Source organism: Hyperolius riggenbachi, chromosome 5 (genome assembly GCF_040937935.1).
Source record: "Hyperolius riggenbachi isolate aHypRig1 chromosome 5, aHypRig1.pri, whole genome shotgun sequence".
Classification (NCBI taxonomy): Eukaryota; Metazoa; Chordata; class Amphibia; order Anura; family Hyperoliidae; genus Hyperolius; species Hyperolius riggenbachi.
Window position 1 is genome coordinate 376,011,930 of NC_090650.1, and position 20,210 is coordinate 376,032,139.

At 49.0% G+C, this 20,210-nt stretch overlaps 1 protein-coding gene and 1 long non-coding RNA gene across 3 annotated transcripts in view; one reads left to right on the forward strand and one right to left on the reverse strand.

Moving 5' to 3' along the window:
• The window catches only part of LOC137517817 (uncharacterized), an 85,782-nt gene extending 79,014 nt beyond the window's left edge, over positions 1-6,768 (reverse strand). For both annotated transcript variants that reach the window (XR_011020676.1, XR_011020675.1), the window contains exon 1: positions 6,639-6,768. This is a non-coding gene — a long non-coding RNA (uncharacterized lncRNA). The remainder of the gene's footprint in view (positions 1-6,638) is intronic.
• Positions 6,769-6,901: 133 nt separating this feature from the next.
• Positions 6,902-20,210, forward strand: part of TMEM64 (transmembrane protein 64) — a 47,196-nt gene continuing 33,887 nt past the window's right edge. Inside the window, exon 1 of the mRNA XM_068234870.1 lies at positions 6,902-7,578. Within this exon, the coding sequence (XP_068090971.1) occupies positions 7,000-7,578 (579 nt within the window). The 5' untranslated portion in view covers positions 6,902-6,999. The remainder of the gene's footprint in view (positions 7,579-20,210) is intronic.

Sequence of the window (20,210 nt, forward strand, 5' to 3'; positions counted from 1 at the left end):
GAGAGGTGCTTCCTGAAGTCTACAATAAGCTCAACAGTTTTTGTCGCATTGAGAACGAGCTTGTTTCCCTTGCACCAATTGCTGATCCTCTCAATCTCGCTTCGGTAAGCGTGCTCACCTCTGTTGTCGATGAGGCCGATGATAGTGGTGTCGTCTGCGAATTTGATGACTTTGACGGAGTCTGCAGATGAGGTGCAATTGTTGGTGTACAGAGAAAAAAGTAGCGGGGACAGCACACACCCTTGCGGAGCCCCTACGTTGGTGGTTTTTTCGTGGGAGGAGCAGTTTCCGAGCTTAACCCGCTGCGTTCTGTTGGAAAGAAAGTCGTTGACCCACGCACACAGGGTGGGATTGACTCCAAGCTGCCTAAGGTTATCAAGCAGGATGACAGGGCAGATGATGTTGAACGCAGAGCTAAAATCCAAGAACAGGATCCTAGCATAGGAGTCTGGTTTGTCAAGGTGCTCAGTGATGTATGACAGGCTGATGTTTATGGCATCCTCCACGGACCTGTTGGCTCTGTATGCAAACTGGTGTGGGTCGAGGAGGGCGTCAGTGGAGCACTTCAGGAGGGCCAGAACAACACGTTCGAGGATCTTTGCGATGACAGGGGTAAGGGCTACAGGCCTGAAGTTATTAAGTTCTGTGTTTCCTGGCTTTTTGGGAACTGGGATAATCAGAGATCTTTTGAGGCAGGAGGGTACTTTGCCTTCCGCTAGGGACCTGTTGAAGATGGGGGTCAGGGCAGGAGCAAGTTGATCTGCACAGGTTCTCAGGCAGGTTGATGACACACCGTCTGGACCGGCGGCTTTCCTGGGGTTGATTCTGCGGAGGAGTCTCAGTACATCCACTTCCTGGACCACAACTGGCACAGGGGGGTCATGATCCGGCGGTGGGGATGGGAGGGGAGGAGCTCCCCTTGGCACGGGTGCAGGGACCCCTAGCTGCACAGATTGGTGCTCAAATCTGCAGTAGAACTCGTTGAGCTCTGCAGCCAGTTCGGTGCTTGGGGTCGCATGATGTGTGGGGGCTTTGAAGTTCGTCACCGCTCTAAAGCCTTTCCATACCTCCCGTGGGTTGTTAGACTGGAGACTAAGACCCAGCTTGTCAGAGTAGGCCCTTTTTGCAGCTCTCAGTTCTCGGTTTAGGGAGTTCCTAGCTGCCCTGAAATCCTCAGGGGAGCCGGACTTGTGTGCCTCCTCCTTGAGTTTTCGCAGCCGGCGCAGCTTGCTGTTGAACCAAGGCTTGTTGTTTGGGAAGACCTTCAAGATCTTGGTTGGGACGCATGACTCTTCGCAGAAGCTGATATAGGAAGTGACGTTCTCTGTCCACTCCTCCAGGGAGGGTGCCTCCAGGGTCATCCAATCAGTGCAGTCGAAACATGCCTGTAACTCAAGCTTTGCCTCCTCTGTCCATTTTCTGACAGTCCTGATGATGGGCTTCGAGGACTCAAGGAGCCTTCTATAGGTGGGGATCAAGTGGATAAGGTTATGGTCAGAGTTCCCCAGGGCAGCTCCCTGAACAGCTTTGTACGCGTTCTTTAAAACTGTGTAGCAATGATCTAGGGTGTTGTGATTTCTGGTGGGGCACGTGATGTGCTGCTTATACCGAGGCAGCTCCTGACGCAGATTTGCATTGTTGAAGTCCCCCAGAATGATGAAGAGGGCTTCCGGAAGTGCAGTTTCCCACTGGGAGATGGTGTCGCTAAGTGTTCGAATGGCATTTGTGGTGTTAGCATCCGGGGGGATGTAGACCCCGACGAGGACAAATGAGGAGAACTCCCTGGGTGCATACTGTGGCCTGCAGTTTAAGGCTAGGAGCTCAACGTCTGGTGTGCAGATCTTACTTAGGGTTGCTGAGCTAGTGCACCAAGCGGTGTTTATGTAAAAGCATATGCCTCCTCCCCTCTTTTTCCCAGAAAGGGCCTGATCGCGATCTGCACGGAGGAGGTTGTAGCCTGGCACGTGTAGTGAGTTGTCCGGTACGTTGTCATTCAACCAGGTCTCGGTGAAGCAGAGGACAGGAGTGTTCTTGGCGATGGAGGATTTGCTGTCAAGCAGTAGGAGTAGCTCATCCACCTTGTTTGGGAGGGAGCATACATTTGCCAGGAGGATGGCCGGGACTGGAGAGCGAAGTCCTTTCCTTTTTAGTCTCACTAGTGCACCCGCTCTTCTACCCCTGTGGCGAGTTCTCCTTGGGGGAGCGTTGGCGCTGCCGGTCAGGTGTTCGATGTGAGCCCAGATTACGTCCTGCAGGGGGGGTCCTGGTGATGGATTGCTCTGGGATAGGGGTTCCCACTCCAGTAGCTCCTCCCTGGACAGAGGGGCGAAGTACCGGGTTGCCATGGAGTGGTACTCCCCTTCGCTAAGCGGTGGCGGAGGGACCGGTTGTGTTTGGTTATGACCGTACGGTGATCGGCCGTGGAGCAGTGTGCACAGTAGTGAGAGCTAGTGCGCGGCGGCTCAGTAGCCAGGTTACCGACCGTGGGCCCCTGGGGCCATGGCGTGCACGAGCAGCGCCCAGTCAATAGATCAGACCATGCCAGTTAGGGCAGTGCGCAGAACTGCTGGTCAAGCAAGGGGTGTGCAGTACATGGAGAGCAACTAGACAACCTGGCCACAGTCCCTAAGCAGTACCGTCCCTGAGCAAAGTGAGAGTAGCACACAGTCCCTGAGCAGCACAGTAGCACAGTCCATAGCAGAGTAAGCCGCACACTGTCCTTGAGCTTAGCAGAGGAGCACACAGTCCATGAGCCACACAGTCTATGGCAAGGTACAGCAGCACACTGCCATGAGCATAGCAGAGGAGCACACAGTCACACAGTACACAGTATATAGCACAGTCAGAGTAAAGCAAAGCAGCACACTTTACATAGCAGAGGAGCACACAGTCCATGAGCAGTACAAATTGTAAGCAGAGTGAGTTCCCTCTCGCTGCTTGCAGCAACGTAGCATTGAGCAATCCTCTGAGGCTTCTGTGGGTAGCAGGGAGTGATTACTAACCTTTCTGGGCTTTGTAAATGGGTCAGAAGGAGAGGCGACAGGGCTCAGGAGGTCTCCCATGTGGTGATGATCGGGGGTCAGGGGTTGACAGCTGATGGAAGGCAGGCCCCCAGATACCAGGTAATCCGTCCTTGAGCACAGGGAGGCCGCGGCTGGGAGCCAGGAAGCAGATGGATGGTGCTGCACTGCACTGGCTGCAGGGGGATCGGAGCTGGAGGAAGATCGCAGATGAGCCAGTGGAGAGAGGAGATCAGCTGGTGCAGGCTGGGGGAGCCACATGGGCCTCGCAGTTGAGCCGCCGGAGGGAGATGGAGCTCAGCTGAGGCAGGCCGGAGGGACCACGTGGGTGGAAGGGACGGATGCGTAGAGACCCTCTGGTGGCAGGAGAGAAGCTGAGCAGCAGCTGGGGGGCGGCTGAAGTAGAGGTCCCTGCAGAGTCGTCGGCAGACTGCACTCCTAGGCTGATAAGGAGGAAGAGTTGGAGCAGGATGCTCAGGTGGCTTGCGGGAGCAGGGATGGCGACCAGCGACCACGTGGGGGGCCCACCCCCAGCTGATGTAGGGGCTGCGGAGTTTGTTTGGAAGGGACCCCAAGTCCTGGCACCCGGCACTGCTTCAGTGGTATACCTGGGTTGCCTCTTCGGCAGGATGGAGACCAGAGAACCCGTGGTGGCTTTCGGCGGCAGTCCAGAGGAGCAAACGCAGACGCAGCAGGTAGGGGCTAAGGCTGCTTTTGGCCCTAAATGCACCGAGACACACTACACTAAACCTAGAAACTGGACTATACTATGCTATACTATACTACACTATACACTAAAACTAGGACAGAAACTAAATAAACTAAACTAAACTAAAGATTGCCAGGAGCCGATGTGACCGAGGCTGCCCTAGTGGGCGCCAGGCAGGCGCGTTCCCGTCCCTGGGAGCAGTCTACGCTTGTGCAGTACTTATGCGCAGGCGCAGATCACTCCCAGGGGACAATTGCAGGTGACAGGAGTCAACCAGGGAGGCGGCAAGGGATGAGTAGCCCTAATGATGCTTAAGGAAGACCCAGGTAAGGAACGTACCAGAGACACTTTAAAGGAAGTGAAAAAAATAGGTTCCTTACTTACCTGGGGCTTACTTAAGCCCCATTAGGGCTGCTCATCCCTCGCCATCTCCCTGGGTAACTCCTGTCACCTGCAATTGTCCCCAAAAGCCTGGCCGAGTCACGCTCCATCATGCATGCGCGGTCTAGCCAGGCGCGTTCCCGTCCCTGGGAGCAGTCTACGCTTGTGCAGTACTTATGCGCAGGCGCAGATCACTCCCAGGGGACAATTGCAGGTGACAGGAGTCAACCAGGGAGGCGGCAAGGGATGAGTAGCCCTAATGATGCTTAAGGAAGACCCAGGTAAGGAACGTACCAGAGACACTTTAAAGGAAGTGAAAAAAATAATTCCCCATTTACTTACCTGTGGCTTCTTCCAGCCCCCTGAAGTCTACCTGGTCCTTTGCTGTCATCCTGCACTGCTCGGTTGCCCCGGTGTCCACCTTGCCTCATGCGCGGCCCTATGCCTCCTCCAAGGTGCTTCCGTGGTTGGGAGCGCTTTACGCAGTAAGCAAAAATTGCTAGCACACATTCGCATAATGATCCCCGCCGCAGGAGCCCGATAGAGGAGGTGCGCGGCCAGCGCCATGCATGCGCAGTGGCAGCTTACTGAGAGGGACAGAGGAGAAACAGTGGAGTGTGGGGGCTGAAAGAAACCCTAGGTAAGGAAATGGACAATAATTATTTTCAAAGGTTCCCATTGACCTTTCCTCTAATGATGCCTAACCTGACCTGGTGGTGTCTAAACCTAACCCCCCCCCCCCCCTGTGGTGCCTAACTCTCTATCCTCCGCCACAAAGCCGTGATTAGCAGCAATGATGGAAAATTTGGGTGCCCAGAGGATCCCAATTAAATATCGGGCGTCAGGGCTACCCGCTTGGCAAATTGCGGGCTATACATAGTTAGCATAAAAGCTGAGTGGCATCTTGTAGAAGGTGTAAGTGACAGAGGAGGACTTCCTGCCACACGTAGGAAGAAAGAAAATGTAATTTGTTATTTAGGAAATAGATAAAAACATTTAAGTTCATTCGAAAAAAAGTGCTCCTCAGGAGAACTCACCTTGGCAGGAGGAAGCCTCAGAAGGATCCATCACCGGCCTGTTGCCAGGGCTGTCCCCTCCAAAAACACACTTGTTGACGGCTCACGCATGCGCAGTGGCACGGACTTGTTTCGGCAGAAATAGTGGGGTTCATGCTACTGCACAGGCGCGAGCCTGATGAATAGTTTTCCCATTCCTGAGGTAAGTATCCGTTTTCTGGGGTTTTCTATTTTACAGGTTTACTTTAATCAGGATTTTTGGAGCAGGATACTACTTGGAAGGAGAGAAGACTTCCTAGATTTATTTTGTATTTATACATCTTCCACAGCGCTTTACAGACTATCTTGTCACTAATTGTCCCTGAGAGGATCTCACAATCTAATCCCTACCATAGTCACATGTCCATCATAGTCTGAGGCTGTGTTCCCACTAGAGTGGAGAATGGACTTTTTTTTGGTCCATTCTCTGCTCATTGCTAAGCAGAGCGAACGCTCCTATGTTATACATTGGAGCCGTTCACACTTGTCATGCTGCAATGAATCCGCGGCAGAAAATAGACTGCACTTCTGTACAGTCCATGATACTCCTGGGCCAGGTGCATGCATTCCCCCATATAGTCTATGGGGGTACAAATCTGCCCTTGGCTCCAGCTGCATCACTGTGGACCATCGGTGCAGACATTATACTGTCCAATCCCGCTGGCTGAACGTGATGCGGAAGTGGAAACCGAACGTTAGACTAGTTTTTGGGATAAGCCACTTAACTTTTCTGTATGTTTTTAGAATGTGGGACGAACCTGGAATGCCAATTGGAAACCCACACAAACACATGGAGAAGATAGAAACTCCATGCATGGTGTTCTGGGACAGTTTCAAACCAGAGACCTGGTACTGCAAGAGGAGAGTGCTATCCACTAAGCAACTATGCCGCGCAGTGATTTCTGGGATCAAGCTCTTTTTTTTTACTGACAACTGATTTGTTTTACAGATCAACAACAGAATAGAGGCCTTTGCTGTTGAATCTAATAACCACAACCAACCCGACTTACAACGTTCCAGCACTGGGACCCTCTGAACCTATTCGACAAGGGCTTGTCAAATGGAATCACAGGCCTGTGCTCTTGTCTGTGCACGACTGTGCGCAAGTGCCAATTGCCAAAGTGTCCTGGCGATCAGCAGTGGGTTCAAGATGGATCAGAGAAGCGTCTAGAACAAAGGCGCCCACTTTTTTGGCTTGTGAGCTACTTTAAAAATTAGCAAGTTAAAATAATCTACCTATGTACAATTTTAGGAGCACACTTGTATATACAGAATGCAAAATGTAGTGCGGTTAGCATCTATCTTGAAGCCCTTTGCACTCTACCGTTAGATTGCGATCTACCCAATGGGCACCCCTGTTCTAGAGGATCCAAAGCATCCCCGCTACAGAGGTAAGCAACTTTTTTTTCCCTCAGAAAAATCATAGTTATGCAGTTGTCAGGCAAGGCAAGCAGCTGTTCCCATTACACGTACACGGCAGCGCAAATTACAGCTCAGCCCCTCTCCTCAGTCCTCATCACTACGCCGACTGGAGGTCAGGAAAAATAAGACTTCTGCGCCTGAAGAGCGTGGCTTCCCTGAAAAACGTAGCCTGAGGGCGGTGTTACTCGGCCAACGTGCACAAACAACGCGCCCACCGCTCTACATTCCACCAAAGAAGGCGGTGCTTGTTTCGCCTCCCGCAGCCAATGGCATACATGCAGGGGGGCGGTCCTGGCCGGCCAGGACGCTAGAGCACGGGCGCTCCGCTGACTCCGGAGGAGAGAGCGCTGCCAGGACGGGGACGATGCTGCCGCTGCCGGGGAGATCGCTGCGGGCGGCCGCGTGACACATCATGTCGCTGCAGCTCCTCGGCCGCCAGACGCTGGGCCGCTGGCTGCACGGCCGGGATCCCGCCGCTGACAGCCTGCTGGGAGGGGAGGAGGAGCAGCAGCGGGATGCGGTGTGGAGCTGCCCGGGCGGCGGGGCGTGCTGGTGCCGGAGCCTTCTGCTGCTGTGCGCACTGAGTGCTGTGTGCTGCGCCTCGCTGGCCCTGGCCCGGCACTACCTGAAGGACCTGCTGCTGTGGGTGGAGAGCCTGGACGGCGCGGTCGGGCTGCTGCTCTTCATCGTCGGCTTCATCCTGGTCTCCCTGCCCTGTGTGTGGGGCTACATCGTGCTGAACGTGGCGGCCGGCTACCTGTACGGCCTGGTGCTGGGCATCGGGCTGGTCATCGTCGGCGTGCTGATCGGCACCTTCATCGCCCACCTGCTCTGCAAGAAGCTGCTCACCCACTGGGTTCTGGCCAAGATCGAGAGCAGCCAGAAGCTGGGGGCCGTCATCAGGGTGGTGGAGGGGGGCGGCGGCCTCAAGGTGGTCGCCCTGGCCAGACTCACCCCCATTCCCTTCGGGCTGCAGAACGCTGTCTTCTCGGTAAGTGCCTGGTGCTCAATGTGGAGAACAGCTGGAGGGGAGAGTGACTGACAGATGTGCAGCTGTGCGATCACTTGCATCATTCAATCTGCTTCCACAGACTCTGTCTAATTTTGTGATCAGAGATGTGAATTCGACTTATGCTGGGTACACACTATGAGATTTTCTGGCCAATGTAATGTCAATCGATTTCCAACATGTCCGATTTGCTTTCCGATCGATTTACGTTAACTTTAATAGGAAATCGATCGGCAAAGCAAATCGAACATGTTGGAAATAACTGATCTAATGCCAGAAAATCTGTGTGTACCCAGCATAATAGTGTTGAAATCTTCTGCCTTTAGATATGTTCGACTTTGGTATAGTTTGTTTGCAGCGCTTATGCTGGGAATACACAATGCAACTTCCTGTCCAATCAATGGGAAATGAGTGATTATATCAAATCTTTTTCTGATCAAGATAAGGATTGATTTTGCAAAGTTATTGGAAAATTGATCCCTTTGTTGATAGGGAGCAGTTTGGATATGTATACACACACTGTACAACTTCCTGTTATGTTCACCCTTTGATCGGGCGTGAAACTGCGTCATGTGTTCCCAGCATAAGGGCCAGTGTCCCAACATTGCAGCGTATGCTTATAGGCAAAAGATGCAACTGTCGGCATCTGTGAGCATTGTTTACTGCTGGGTTCAACCACATCCTGCATTAATATGAATGGCAGCATTCATCTAAATGTGTGAGATGTTGTGTGAAGCTTCTAGCATTGGTTGTGCTTATGCTACCTTAGTACCCTTCACTCCTCAAGACGCCATAGTAAACAAATGGGAAACTATGGTAAATACTTCTCTGCTCGGTGACCAGCTGTCAGTCGGTCTGGGAATCAGTGAAATTGCGGCACTTCCTTGGTTTAGCAGATTATTATTATTATTATTATTATTATTATTATTATTATTATTTTTTATTTATATAGCGCCAACATCTTCCGTAGCGCTGTACATAGTACAAACAAATAATGGGGAACAAATATACATAAGAAATACCAGACACTGTACAGTCATGACATTGAATAGAATAAATACAGATACATACATAGTTGATATGTAGTTGGTACATATACATATGTTAAAATTACAGCAGTATGAGAAACACTAGGAGGAGGTCCCTGCCCTTGCGAGCTTACAATCTAGAGGGTAGTGGGGAGGAAACAAAGGGGAAGGAAACACCAGGATTAGTGGGTGAGCCAGTGTGCCTCCAGTGCTGCCTATAGCAAATTATAGGCTTTTCTGAACTGGTGTGTTTTCAGAGTACGTTTGAAGGTTTCCAGACTCGTGGCATGACGAACCGGCTGAGGGAGAGAGTTCCAAAGGAGAGGGACCGCCCGTGAGAAGTCTTGGATGCGAGAGTGAGAGGAGGTGACTAGGCTGGAGGACAAAAGGGTCTCCTGTGAGGAACGGAGGGTCCGAGCGGGGAGGTATCTGGAGATTAAAGAGGAAATGTATGGAGGCGACAGCTTGTGTAGAGCTTTGTATGCAAGTGTGAGAAGTTTAAACTGGATCCTTTGGGCAACTGGTAACCAGTGGAGGGATTGGCAGAGAGAGGCTGCCTCAGAGGATCTAGAAGAGAGGTGGATGAGACGGGCCGCAGAGTTTAGTAGGGATTGGAGGTGCCAGTCTGCTTTTTGGTAGACCACAGAGGGCTCTATTCATAAAACCTTACCGCAAGTTTTCCGCTCAAAACAGCGGATTTTCCCGTCTATTTAGCAAAGTGGGCATTCATAAAAGCTGTTCCCGCATGAAAATCTACAATCCCCCAGCAGAGCGAGAAATTTCCGCCTTCTCCAGTGTTTTTCTAGATTTATCTAGAAAAAAGTAACAAAATGGCCATTCATAAAGATTAGAGGAAGCGGTATGTGGACGGGAAATACCGCTTCCTCTGATTTTGCGGATTACATACAAGTGAATGGGACAGACCTCCCAGAGAGAGCAGTGCACGGAGGGACTCTGCTGGCTGAAGTGTTTCCGCATGCATTCCGACAGCTTACCGCCAGCTTTCAGCGGGAGATCTCCGCTCTTGCATCGCAACTTTCAAGATTTCTTTGAATGACCACCCAAAAGTGTAAAATACCGCTGCGGTATTTTCCCTCCAGGAGTTTTCTCGCAACAACTTTTTTATGAATAGAGCCCAGAGTAGGGTGTTGCAGTAGTCAAGACGGGAGATGATTAGGGCATGCACAAGCATTTTAGTTGCTTCTTGTGAAAGGAAGGGATGGATTCTGGAAATGTTTTTGAGATGGAAGTAGCAGGAGGTAGTTAAAGTGTTAATATGTGGTTTAAAGGAGAGCTCAGAGTCCAGAGTTACCCCTAGGCAACGAGCTTTGGGGGTTGATGCTATTGGGGTGTTCTCTACATTGATTGTGACAATGGGAGGTGGAACAGAGAGTGAAGGTGGAAATATCACAATCTCCGTTTTGCTCATATTGAGTTTAAGGAAGCGGGATGACATAAATGTAGATACAGCGGATAGACATTTGGGGACTTTTGATAGTAGTGTGGAGAGGTCTGGGGCAGAACAATAAATTTGGGTGTCATCAGCATAGAGGTGGTATTGAAACCTGATAGCTGATTGGCGGCACTGTGAAGTGAGTGACTGAGGAGGAGGAGTCCGGAGAGTGACGCGTTGAGGGAGGCCGGGCAGCGGGCGGTTCAACAGTAGTACTACTGCTGAACCGCCCGCTGCCCGGCCTCCCTCAACGCGTCACTCTCCGGACTCCTCCTCCTCAGTCACTCACTTCACAGTGCCGCCCACTGCCAGCCACCCACTACCACCGGACCGGTACTTCCTGAAACTTTTGTATGGGGAAGCGGGCAGAGGGGGGAGCGCTAGCGGAGGGGGTGGGGGGAATTTCTGACCCCCCCCCCCCGGCGATCGGGGCATGCTCCCCCCTTATGCCTGCGACCCCATAGGGCCCCCAAAAGCGGGATGTTCGGGGTTCGGCCCGAACATGCCGAACATTGCGGCCATGTTCGGTGAACTTTCCCGAACCCGAACATCCAGGTGTTCGCCCAACACTAGTCCCTGCTCTAAGTGGTCACTAGAGTATTGAATTATCCATGTCACTATCTGTTCCTCAAATCAATCTAGTGTCCATACCAAAGATTAAGGTTACTTTTGGGGAGAAAATAATTATGGTAACCTGTTAGTACGGCTTTGGAATGTGTGAGGAGAAAGGTGGAGTGCACTTATAAAGTCCATGAAGATACGACTGTACTGGAGTTGAACTTGGGACTCTAGTTAAGCAAGGTGAGAGTGCGAACCACTTGGCTATGATGCTAAGGGCCTGAGTCCACTAACGCAGTTGTGTTCGCTTTTCAGCATCTGTAACATTGTGTAACCAAAAAGCGGACGCAACTGCGTCACAGGGCTCAGGCCCTCAAAGGGTACATGAGATGACGCAATACAATTGTTTTATGCATACCTGGGGCTTCCTCCAGCCGCCTTTGGCCTGATCGCTCCCTCACTGGTTTTCTGCGCTGCCTCGATCTGCCAGTGATTCGGACAGTCGTGGCAGGTGCAGTCCGGCTGCGCTCTCTCCTCTGTCACGCTCCGGCAGCCGGGAGTGCCTTGGGTTGCACTATGTCCTGACAGGCCGAATTACCATGAGCCGTAGTGGGTTATCCAGACAGTGCAGAAGAATGGTGAGGGACAGATCAGGCTGAAGGGGGCTGGAGGAAGCCCCAGGTATGGCTAAAACTTTTGTATTGCTTCTCTCAGGTTCACTTTAAAGGAATATAGCAATGGAGCACACAGAGACTGGCACTACGACAGCGTGCACACAATTCACTTCTTGTGAGCTTGTGGATAAAACAATTCCTGGGTATGTCACATGTTCCAAAACAGCGTGCTTCGGGTCCAGAGAAAAACAGACATCAAGTTCATTCGGTAAGTAAGGCTATAAAGATCCGGCACTGCATCATTGGTGTAAAAGGAGCTTTATTTCTACTGGCTCTTCCAATTTGCTAAAAGTTATTATTGCATATTGTCAAATAATGTGCACATACCCGTTGTGGTCAGTTGAGGTTGTGGGGCGTGGTGGTGGTGGTAACGGCCTGCCTAACGTCTGTTTCGCTTTGCAGCGTCTTCAGAGGCAGTGTGGCAATCGCGGCTATCCGTTTCTGGGATTTATAGCAGAGGAAGAAACTCTTCCGGTTCACTGCGCCGCATTACGCGTACATAACTACGCATACCGCCACTAACGTACGCATCAAAGCGTACTGACGTCATTGGAGGTTGCGTCCTAGAACTGAAATATTCTCAGTCGTATCACGCGTACGTAACTATGCATACAGACATTGACGTACGCATGGAGGCGAAATACGTCAATGGAGGTTGTGTCCCATGTTCAAGGTTGCTTTCCCATAACTTGGTTCAGCAACCCCATCACATGGCAACCAGATGGCATCACAAACGGGGGTGTGCTAGTTCATTACTTTAAAGGAAACCTGAGGCATTCAAGACTGCAGTATTTCTACTTGCCCAGGGCTTCCTTTATCCTGATGTGGGTCGTGGGCTTCCTCTGTCCTGATGTGGGTCGTGGGCTTCCTCTCTGTCCTCTACAGACGCTCCATTATCCCATGCCCTACTGCGCACGCACGCGATCCAGCGCTAGCTCCCCCAGATAAATTAAACAAATTTAAGGGACATCTGGCGTGAAAGAGATATGGACGCTGCCATACTTATTTCCTTTTAAACAATACCAGTTGCCTGGCATCCTGCTGATCTATCAGGTGCCTCTAGTGCCTGAATTCCATACCTGAAACGAGGGCTGTGTAGTAGCAGTCTGAGTCAGATGTCTAAGGGGCTGTTTCCACTACACGTGGAATAGTTTCATGTATGTGGTCAACCTATATAATAATATCATTCATAGGGAAGCACTGATGTCTGTGAAAGAACGGTTACAGGGGGATAGCAGGGTGACGAATGAGATGCTTATGTTCATTATGTCATTGCTTGAATTCTGCCTCTCCCATTCCTACTTTAGGTTTGGGGACGATTTTTACCTGCAGACCCTCGGGGTGCCAATGGGGGCCCCTTATGCACCCAGTGTAGCTAATTTGGTGATGTCGGACTTTGAGAGAACATATTTTATTGGTGCTGGGGCCCCTACTGGCATCAGAGGTTACTGCAGGTTTATTGACGACCTATTTTTTGGGTGGTCAGGTACAGAGGAGGAGTTGTGCCGGTTTTTCAGTACAGTGAATGATATACATGAAACTATTAAATTTAAAATGGAGTACAACGCCCATTCACTACATTTCCTTGATGTTGAGGTTAGGAAGAAGTCGGGACATTTCGAAACCGACCTTTACAGAAAAGAAACCGATAAAAATGGATATTTATTGGCCAACAGTTGCCACCCTAAACCTCTGGTGAATGGGCTCCCTAAGAGTCAATATGTTAGAATACGGAGGATTACATCCTCCGATGAACTGTATGCGAAGCAGGCACAGCTCCTCACGCAAGATTTTGTTAAAAGGGGTTATAGTAAATTAAGATGTGAGGAAATAGCAGCAGAGGTGGGAGGTTTGGATCGTGAAGCATTGAGAACATATAATAGGGAGAAACAGGACGAGAGCAATGAAGTGAATTTTGTTACTACTTTTTGTCGAGAATCGACTGTTTTGCGAGATACTATGTCTAAGTTTTGGCCGGTGATTGAGGCTGATCCCCAGTTATCCACCATTTGCAGAAACCCTCCTAGATTTGTATATAGAAGGAGTAAATCTATTAGAGACCATCTTGTCCGTGCTGATATAGGGAGAACAGGGGGGCCCACACAAATGTTTTTAGGTACACCAAGAGTGGGCACCTTTCCTTGTCTGCATTGCCAAAATTGTAATGGTATCATTAGGGGGGCTGAGGTTAGACATCCACGACAGGGTACCCCGATACCCCTTAAAGATTATGCTACATGTGATACCAAAGGGGTGGTTTATTATATTAAATGCCCCTGCGGGTTAGCCTATGTAGGGCAGACTAAGAGAGACTTCAAGTCTTGACTTAATGAACATAGGAGCAATATACAGAACCCCAATATAAATAAAAGGGGGGTGGAGGAAAGAAATCGGGATCCCCCCTTAGCAAGGCATTTCAAGGAATGTGGACACAGGGTGAGTCAGCTGAGATGGATGGTGCTAGAGGTGGTGCAGTTCCATGAAGGCCAGGATCGTAGGACCACTTTATTAAGACGTGAAGCCTGGTGGATGGAAAAACTGGGTACTCAGTCACCGTATGGCCTCAACGAAGACTTTAGTCTTAGGTGCTTCTTATGAGTATATATTTTTGCCGCTCTCTTACCCTTTAAGGGTTATATGTACCTTTAGTATGTGCCCGCCCCCCAATTAGTTTGGGTGTGGCGTGTAAGTAAAGTTTTTTTATATATTTACTATGTGTTACCAGATGACTTGAGCACTTGAGAAAGGGCCTTTGCCCGAAACGTTGTGCTTTTCAGTGTGCTGTAACACCGCTATATGAAAATAAATATTTCGCTGTAATTCACTTTGGAGGGTCGAGTCCTTGTGGAACGTTGTTGATCCTTCAGGGTATGTCTCATGTCCACGCCTGTAGCACACTGCTGGGAACCATTGCTGAATACAGCGGCACATATGGCTTCTAATGGCCAGGCAAGTATAAACAGTGGGTTCATTTGTTGCGTGTCATTTAGGAATCCAGTGAGGAAGATGCAATGTTGTCCCCAGAACTTTTTTCCAGGCGGGTAGCATGAAAAAGTAGCCGGGTGGGGCGAGGTGACAGTATACAGGGCCGGCGCTTCTCTGCTTACAGCATAGGAGGAGGTGAGCCGATGACAGCCGGGTGCAACGCCTGGATAAAAGAGCCTGAGGAGAACACTGAGATGGTTGAATGAAATTGAGAAGCAGCTATACACACACTAGATTATTTTTTTTTTTCTTTAATAATTTGTCATAAATTATATACGCCTCTGCGAAATTGAGATATAAAAACAAATAAATTCCTTTGTGGTGCCCCCAAAATCACAACTGCATGAAATCTGTGTGGGAAGGGTGTTCTTCCATCTCTTCCCCTCCAGACTGGCTGCTTTGCTGTCTTCTCTATGGCTATGCACAAAGGACTTCTCACAGCCACAGGAGATGTGAGGAGATGGTTCACACTAGAGCATCTTGAGGTGCAACAAGCCGGACATCCTCATGGACTGATCATTTCTAAAGGGGCAAAGGCAGCCATGTGGTGTCAGGCAGGTGTCTGGACACAATATCATTGTGTTATATTTCTTTTCCATTCCAAGAATTACAATCAGTTTTTCTGATTCATTGTTACGTTTGAAGAATCTGGCAGTGTATCACACACTTGTTTTGATTTATTTTTTTTCCCCAATATAAGGAAAAGTTTTGAAAACTCGGCAAAAAATTGCTGGGGTCTATAAATTGTGACATTGGGAATAGATAACATTTTCAATGCAATTATATTGTAGTGGTACATTCACATCCGTGCGTTGTGCCGTGATCGGTGCAGTGCGGTACTGCATTATGGTAGCAGTGAAGCATACCTTGTATGGCCTGGTGCACACCAAAAAAAGCTAGCAGATCCGCAAAGTGCTAGCAGATTTTGAAACGCTTTTTGTTATTTTTCTGTAGCGTTCAAGCTAGCATTTTGCGGTTTTGTGAAGCGTTTTTGGTGTAGTAGATTTCAGATATTGTTACAGTAAAGCTGTTACTGAACAGCTTCTGTAACAAAAACGCCTGCAAAACCGCTCTGAACTGTCGTTTTTCAGAGCGGTTTGCGTTTTTCCTATACTTAACATTGAGGCAGAAACGCATCCACAATCCAAAAAATGCCTCACCCTGGGAGTATGCGTTTCTGCAAAACGCCTCCCGCTCTGGTGTGAACCACCCCATTGAGATACATTGACCAAGCGGATCCGCAGCCGCAAGTGGCTGCAGAAACGCTGAAAAAGCCGCTCGGTGTGCACCAGCCCTGTGTACTGTATGGCGTGTGCGTCACACCACATGCATAGTGCGATGCCACTTTTCCTCCTCTGTCGCTTTGAGATCCTGTTTTTACAGGGAACTCCGCTCTTTGGTGTCAAAGTAGCCTAAGGGCTCAGCCACACTAAGCGCTTTTTGGTGCTTTTTAAAAATCACTCCCATTCACGTTTGCAAAAATCGCCACGATCGCGTACATGAAAAATCGTGGCGATATTTACCCGACTTCTTAGCCCGATTTTAATGAAAGTGAAACCGCTAATCAAGTACAAGCGCTTAGTAAAGTACTTATAGTGTGCCTGAGCCCTAATACAGCAGTTTAAAGCGGACCCAAACCAAACATTTTTTTTTTTTATTAAAAATATTTAGTTGCACCACTCTGACACATACAAAGATAAATAAACACTCCTTCAAGCCTATGAGCATTTCCGTGCATGCTTTTCACCCTTCTCTTTTCATAACTAGGATTATACTGGGGGCAGCCATTAGCAATTCCTCCATTGCCGGACACCACCTACTTCACCAGTTTGCCGGATTTGTCCTGGCAATTTGGAAGGAAGGGGTTCCTCCAAGAAATGTAAAATATTTTATATTTGTCATCATGCAGCTGAAAAAAGGCTGCTACTGGTATTTATTATAATTTAGAAAATAGATTTTATTTCTGAAATCTTGTATTTTTAATTTGGGTCCACTTTAAAGAGAACCCGAGGTGGGTTTGAAGAATATTATCTGCATACAGAGGATGGATCTGCCTATACAGCCCAGCCTCTGTTGCTATCCCAAACCCCCCTAAGATCCCCCTGCACTCTGCAATCCCTCATAAATCACAGCCACGCTGCTGACAAACAGCTTGTCAGAGCTGGCTGTGTTTATCTCTATAGTGTCAGTCTGCTGCTCTCCCTGCCTCCTGCAGAACTTCAGTCCCCGCCTGCATCCCTTCCCTCCCTGCTGATTGGAGGGAAGGGACGGGGGCAGGGACCGGAGCTATGCAGGAGGCGGGGGAGCAGCTGAGACTGACACTACAGATGTAAACACAGCCTCACAGCACGGCTGTGATTTATGAGGGATTGCAGAGTGCAGAGGGACCTTAGTGGGGTTTGGGATAGCAACAGAGGCTGGGCTGTATAGGCAGATCCAGCCTCTGTATGCAGATAACATTCTTTAAACAGACCTCGGGTTCTCTTTAACCCCCTTGGTGGTCTGATTCTTTCCGGATTTTAGGGTCTAAAAGCGGTACAATTCTTTTACACCCTTTCAGACCTTAAAACCTGGAAAAAAATCATGCTGCCAGGGAGATCTGCAGCAGTTCGAGTAATCACTCACCTCCCTGGCTCCAGCGCTGCAGTTTTCCCTCCATCCTCTGGGTGGCACTGCAACTCTACAGTTGTCATGTCAGCCCCGGAGGAGAGGAAGAAGAATGGCGGCCGACGTCGGGATCCCCCGGGAGATGTCATGGTGAATGCACACGGTTCGTTCCTGCATCGAATGCGCCGCTCTATTCCAGACGATTCGATTATTTCCGAACATTTCCAAGCGCATTTCGATGATTTTTAGGTCGATTGCCATGTAAAGTATGGCAAATCGACTTATCGATCCATCGAGACGCGAATCGGACATGTCAGAAAAAAACGAATCGACGGGAATCGGGAGTGCGGGAACGAACCGTGTGTATTCACCATAAAACCGCCAGCTGCGCGTGTACAGCCTCTGGCGGCTACCCTGAGCAGAGGTCGGGATTACCTCTCTGAGCTGCGGTTTTCCTCCCCGCCCCTAGCTCGAGATTACTGCCAAGGAGGTTAAGCATCCAAATTTCAGGATATGATGAAATCCATTTCTAGTAGGCTGTTGGATTTTAGTCTTGAAGCAGGTCTTTCCTACTCCTGAGGGTAGGAACACACTAGGCAGAATAGCATATGCGTTATCCACAATTGTGTTATGGGGAAACCGCATGCGATTCTGCCTAGTGTGTTCCTACCCTGAGGAGACTGAGGCTAGAGACAGGGCTGTGGAGTCGGTACAAAAATCATCCCACTTCTCAGTTTATGATATTTCTTACTCCAGGTACCCAACAATTACTCTGACTCCACGGCCCTGACTATAGATACTTAAAGTCAGCTCATACTTTGTGTATATTCAGCCTGCTGCATGCTGGCATCCTATATTGCGATCAGATGATTAGAACTTGGGAAATATTGGATTCCCTGCTAAGAGCTGGTAATGCGTGGCGGCATTAGACTTCATAATCTTGTTTAGCCAGAGCTTTGCTTTCCTGAGCTTATAAATGGGGATTCCAATCAAAGTATGTCTATGGCTCTCCAGAAACCAACCCCCACCCCAAAAAGAAAAAAAAAGGATTTTTGGCAGTCGTATCATTGCTAAACACATGTCCACAGAGATGCTGAACCCTCCCTCTTTACACAGCTAATGCTACTTTCACCCCTGCCCTGTACCTAACCCTCCCCTTCCTGAGCCTATCACTAGTGTTATTAGTATTAAAGAGTAACTGTCAGGCTAATTTAAACCTCTATTCTCCTGTGTTAGGGCCAGTTCAGACGGACGCTTGCGGAGCGTTTACCGCCAGCGTTCGGGGCTTGGCGTTAAACGCTCCCATTCAAGTGAATGGGAGCGTTTGTACCAAGCTTTTACGCGCGTTTGCACGAACGCGGCGTTTGGGTCCCGATTTTCCCTGGCGTTCAAGGAGCCCCTGGAAGCTACATGTAGCTTCCAGGGGCGGTTAACCGCGACGGGTAATGTCCCCCTAGGGGAAGAAAAAACGTGACCGCATGCGACCGCTGCTGAAAGCCCGAACGCATTGCCGCCACGACGCCAACGAACGCGACGCCTCCAAACGTCCATCTGAACCAGCCCTTAAACAGTTTAGAAGAAAGCCAAAAAGGCAATACTGAAGTTAAAAATCTCTCTTACTTTGTTGTTGGATTAATAGTAAGCCTCTCTATTCCCAAGCTCCTAAGGAGACCGCAGGTCTTCAGGCCGCATGATACTTCAAAGCATTCTGGGGCTGCTTCTTTTCCCTGGTCCTCCCCTTTATTTCCCTATACTGCCCTAAGGTTGTTTTCACAGTGAGAAGTTACAGGCTCATATTACAGCAGCCTGTATCTTGCAGCCAAGCTCACAGCACTGAAAAAATCACAGGGCATATGTTCTGTTATGGCCCATACTCCCGAGGGACTTTTGTCGCCTCAACACGCGGCGCGCGTGTTGCGGCGACAGGTTGCCCGTGAGTATGGGCCGTTGCACGCGCGTGCACCCCGAACTGTCGCCCGTCGCTCATGTCGCCATGCGATTGAAACTTTCAATCGCATGGCAACAGTCGCCGCCGCACCTCCGCCGCAACTGTCGCTAGTCCGCGTGAGTACGCGGACTAGCGACAGCAACATGATAGTAAATAAACGGCGCTTCCGGCGGGGGGAGGGACAACGGCGACAGCTTCCGTCGCATCAGTTGCCAGGTCCCTCCGCCGTGCGTATGCGGAGGGACCTGGCTACTAGCTGTCGCCAGCACGCTCCCGTGTGCTTGCGACATGCAAAAAAGTTGCCCGTGAGTATGGGCCATTAGAGTATACTGCACCAGTCTGGTATTGTTCCTAGCCACATGGCTAATTAATATTCACTGCACTTCTGTGCTGTCTGGATCATGAACCATTTAGGATCTTTGATCTGGATCTTTTTTTTGTGAGTCAAACCATCAGGAAGCAGGGTGAGGGAGGATATGACATCACAATTTCTGTGAAAAAGTACAGCCAATATTTAGCTACAGAGATATATATATATATATATATATATATATATATATATATATATATATATATATATATATATATATATATATATATATATATATATATATATATATATATATATATATATATATATATATATATATATATATATATATATATAATATTTTTATTTTTTCAATGAGACCCTATACCTGACAGCTCCTCTATAAAAAATAATTTGAAGGCAAATTTAAAAAAACAAACCGGATCCTTACCTAAGGAGATGGAAGGCTCTGGGTCTTACAGAGCCTTCTTGTTCCTCTCCTCATACACTCATTCCCCTGTAGGCTCCTCCATTTAAGGTACACCCGCCACATTACCCCACACCTTCGCTCCTGGTTCTGAGGTGGCAAGTGCTCCTGGCAGCACTTCTGCTGGAATTGCAATCGTAGAAAAATCTCTTTTCTTTTTGTGGTTGTTTTTTAAGATGGCAATAGCCTGAATTTGATATAGGAGCCACTTCAGAAATTGTCACCAGTGGGTGATTATCTCGGTTGTAGTGTTGTATAATATTTTTATTTTTTTTCTTAGCTTATCTCCTCTTTAAAGCGAACCTGAACTCAGAACTTCCTCTCTGCTCTAAACGATAAATGGCATAATTACCTTTAAAGAAAAACACTTCTTTGTTGCAGCTTATGCAATAAATCTGCAGTGTCTTTACTTCCTGCTTTCATGGAAGCAGACATAGGGTTAACATCCTGTGTTTACAAATTGGCTCCTGTCAAGGCAGCCAGCTGACGCAGCTGAGATCAAAATACACTTGTGATTAGATACAGATGAGGGGGACTTACACATGCTAAACTCTCTAAATACAT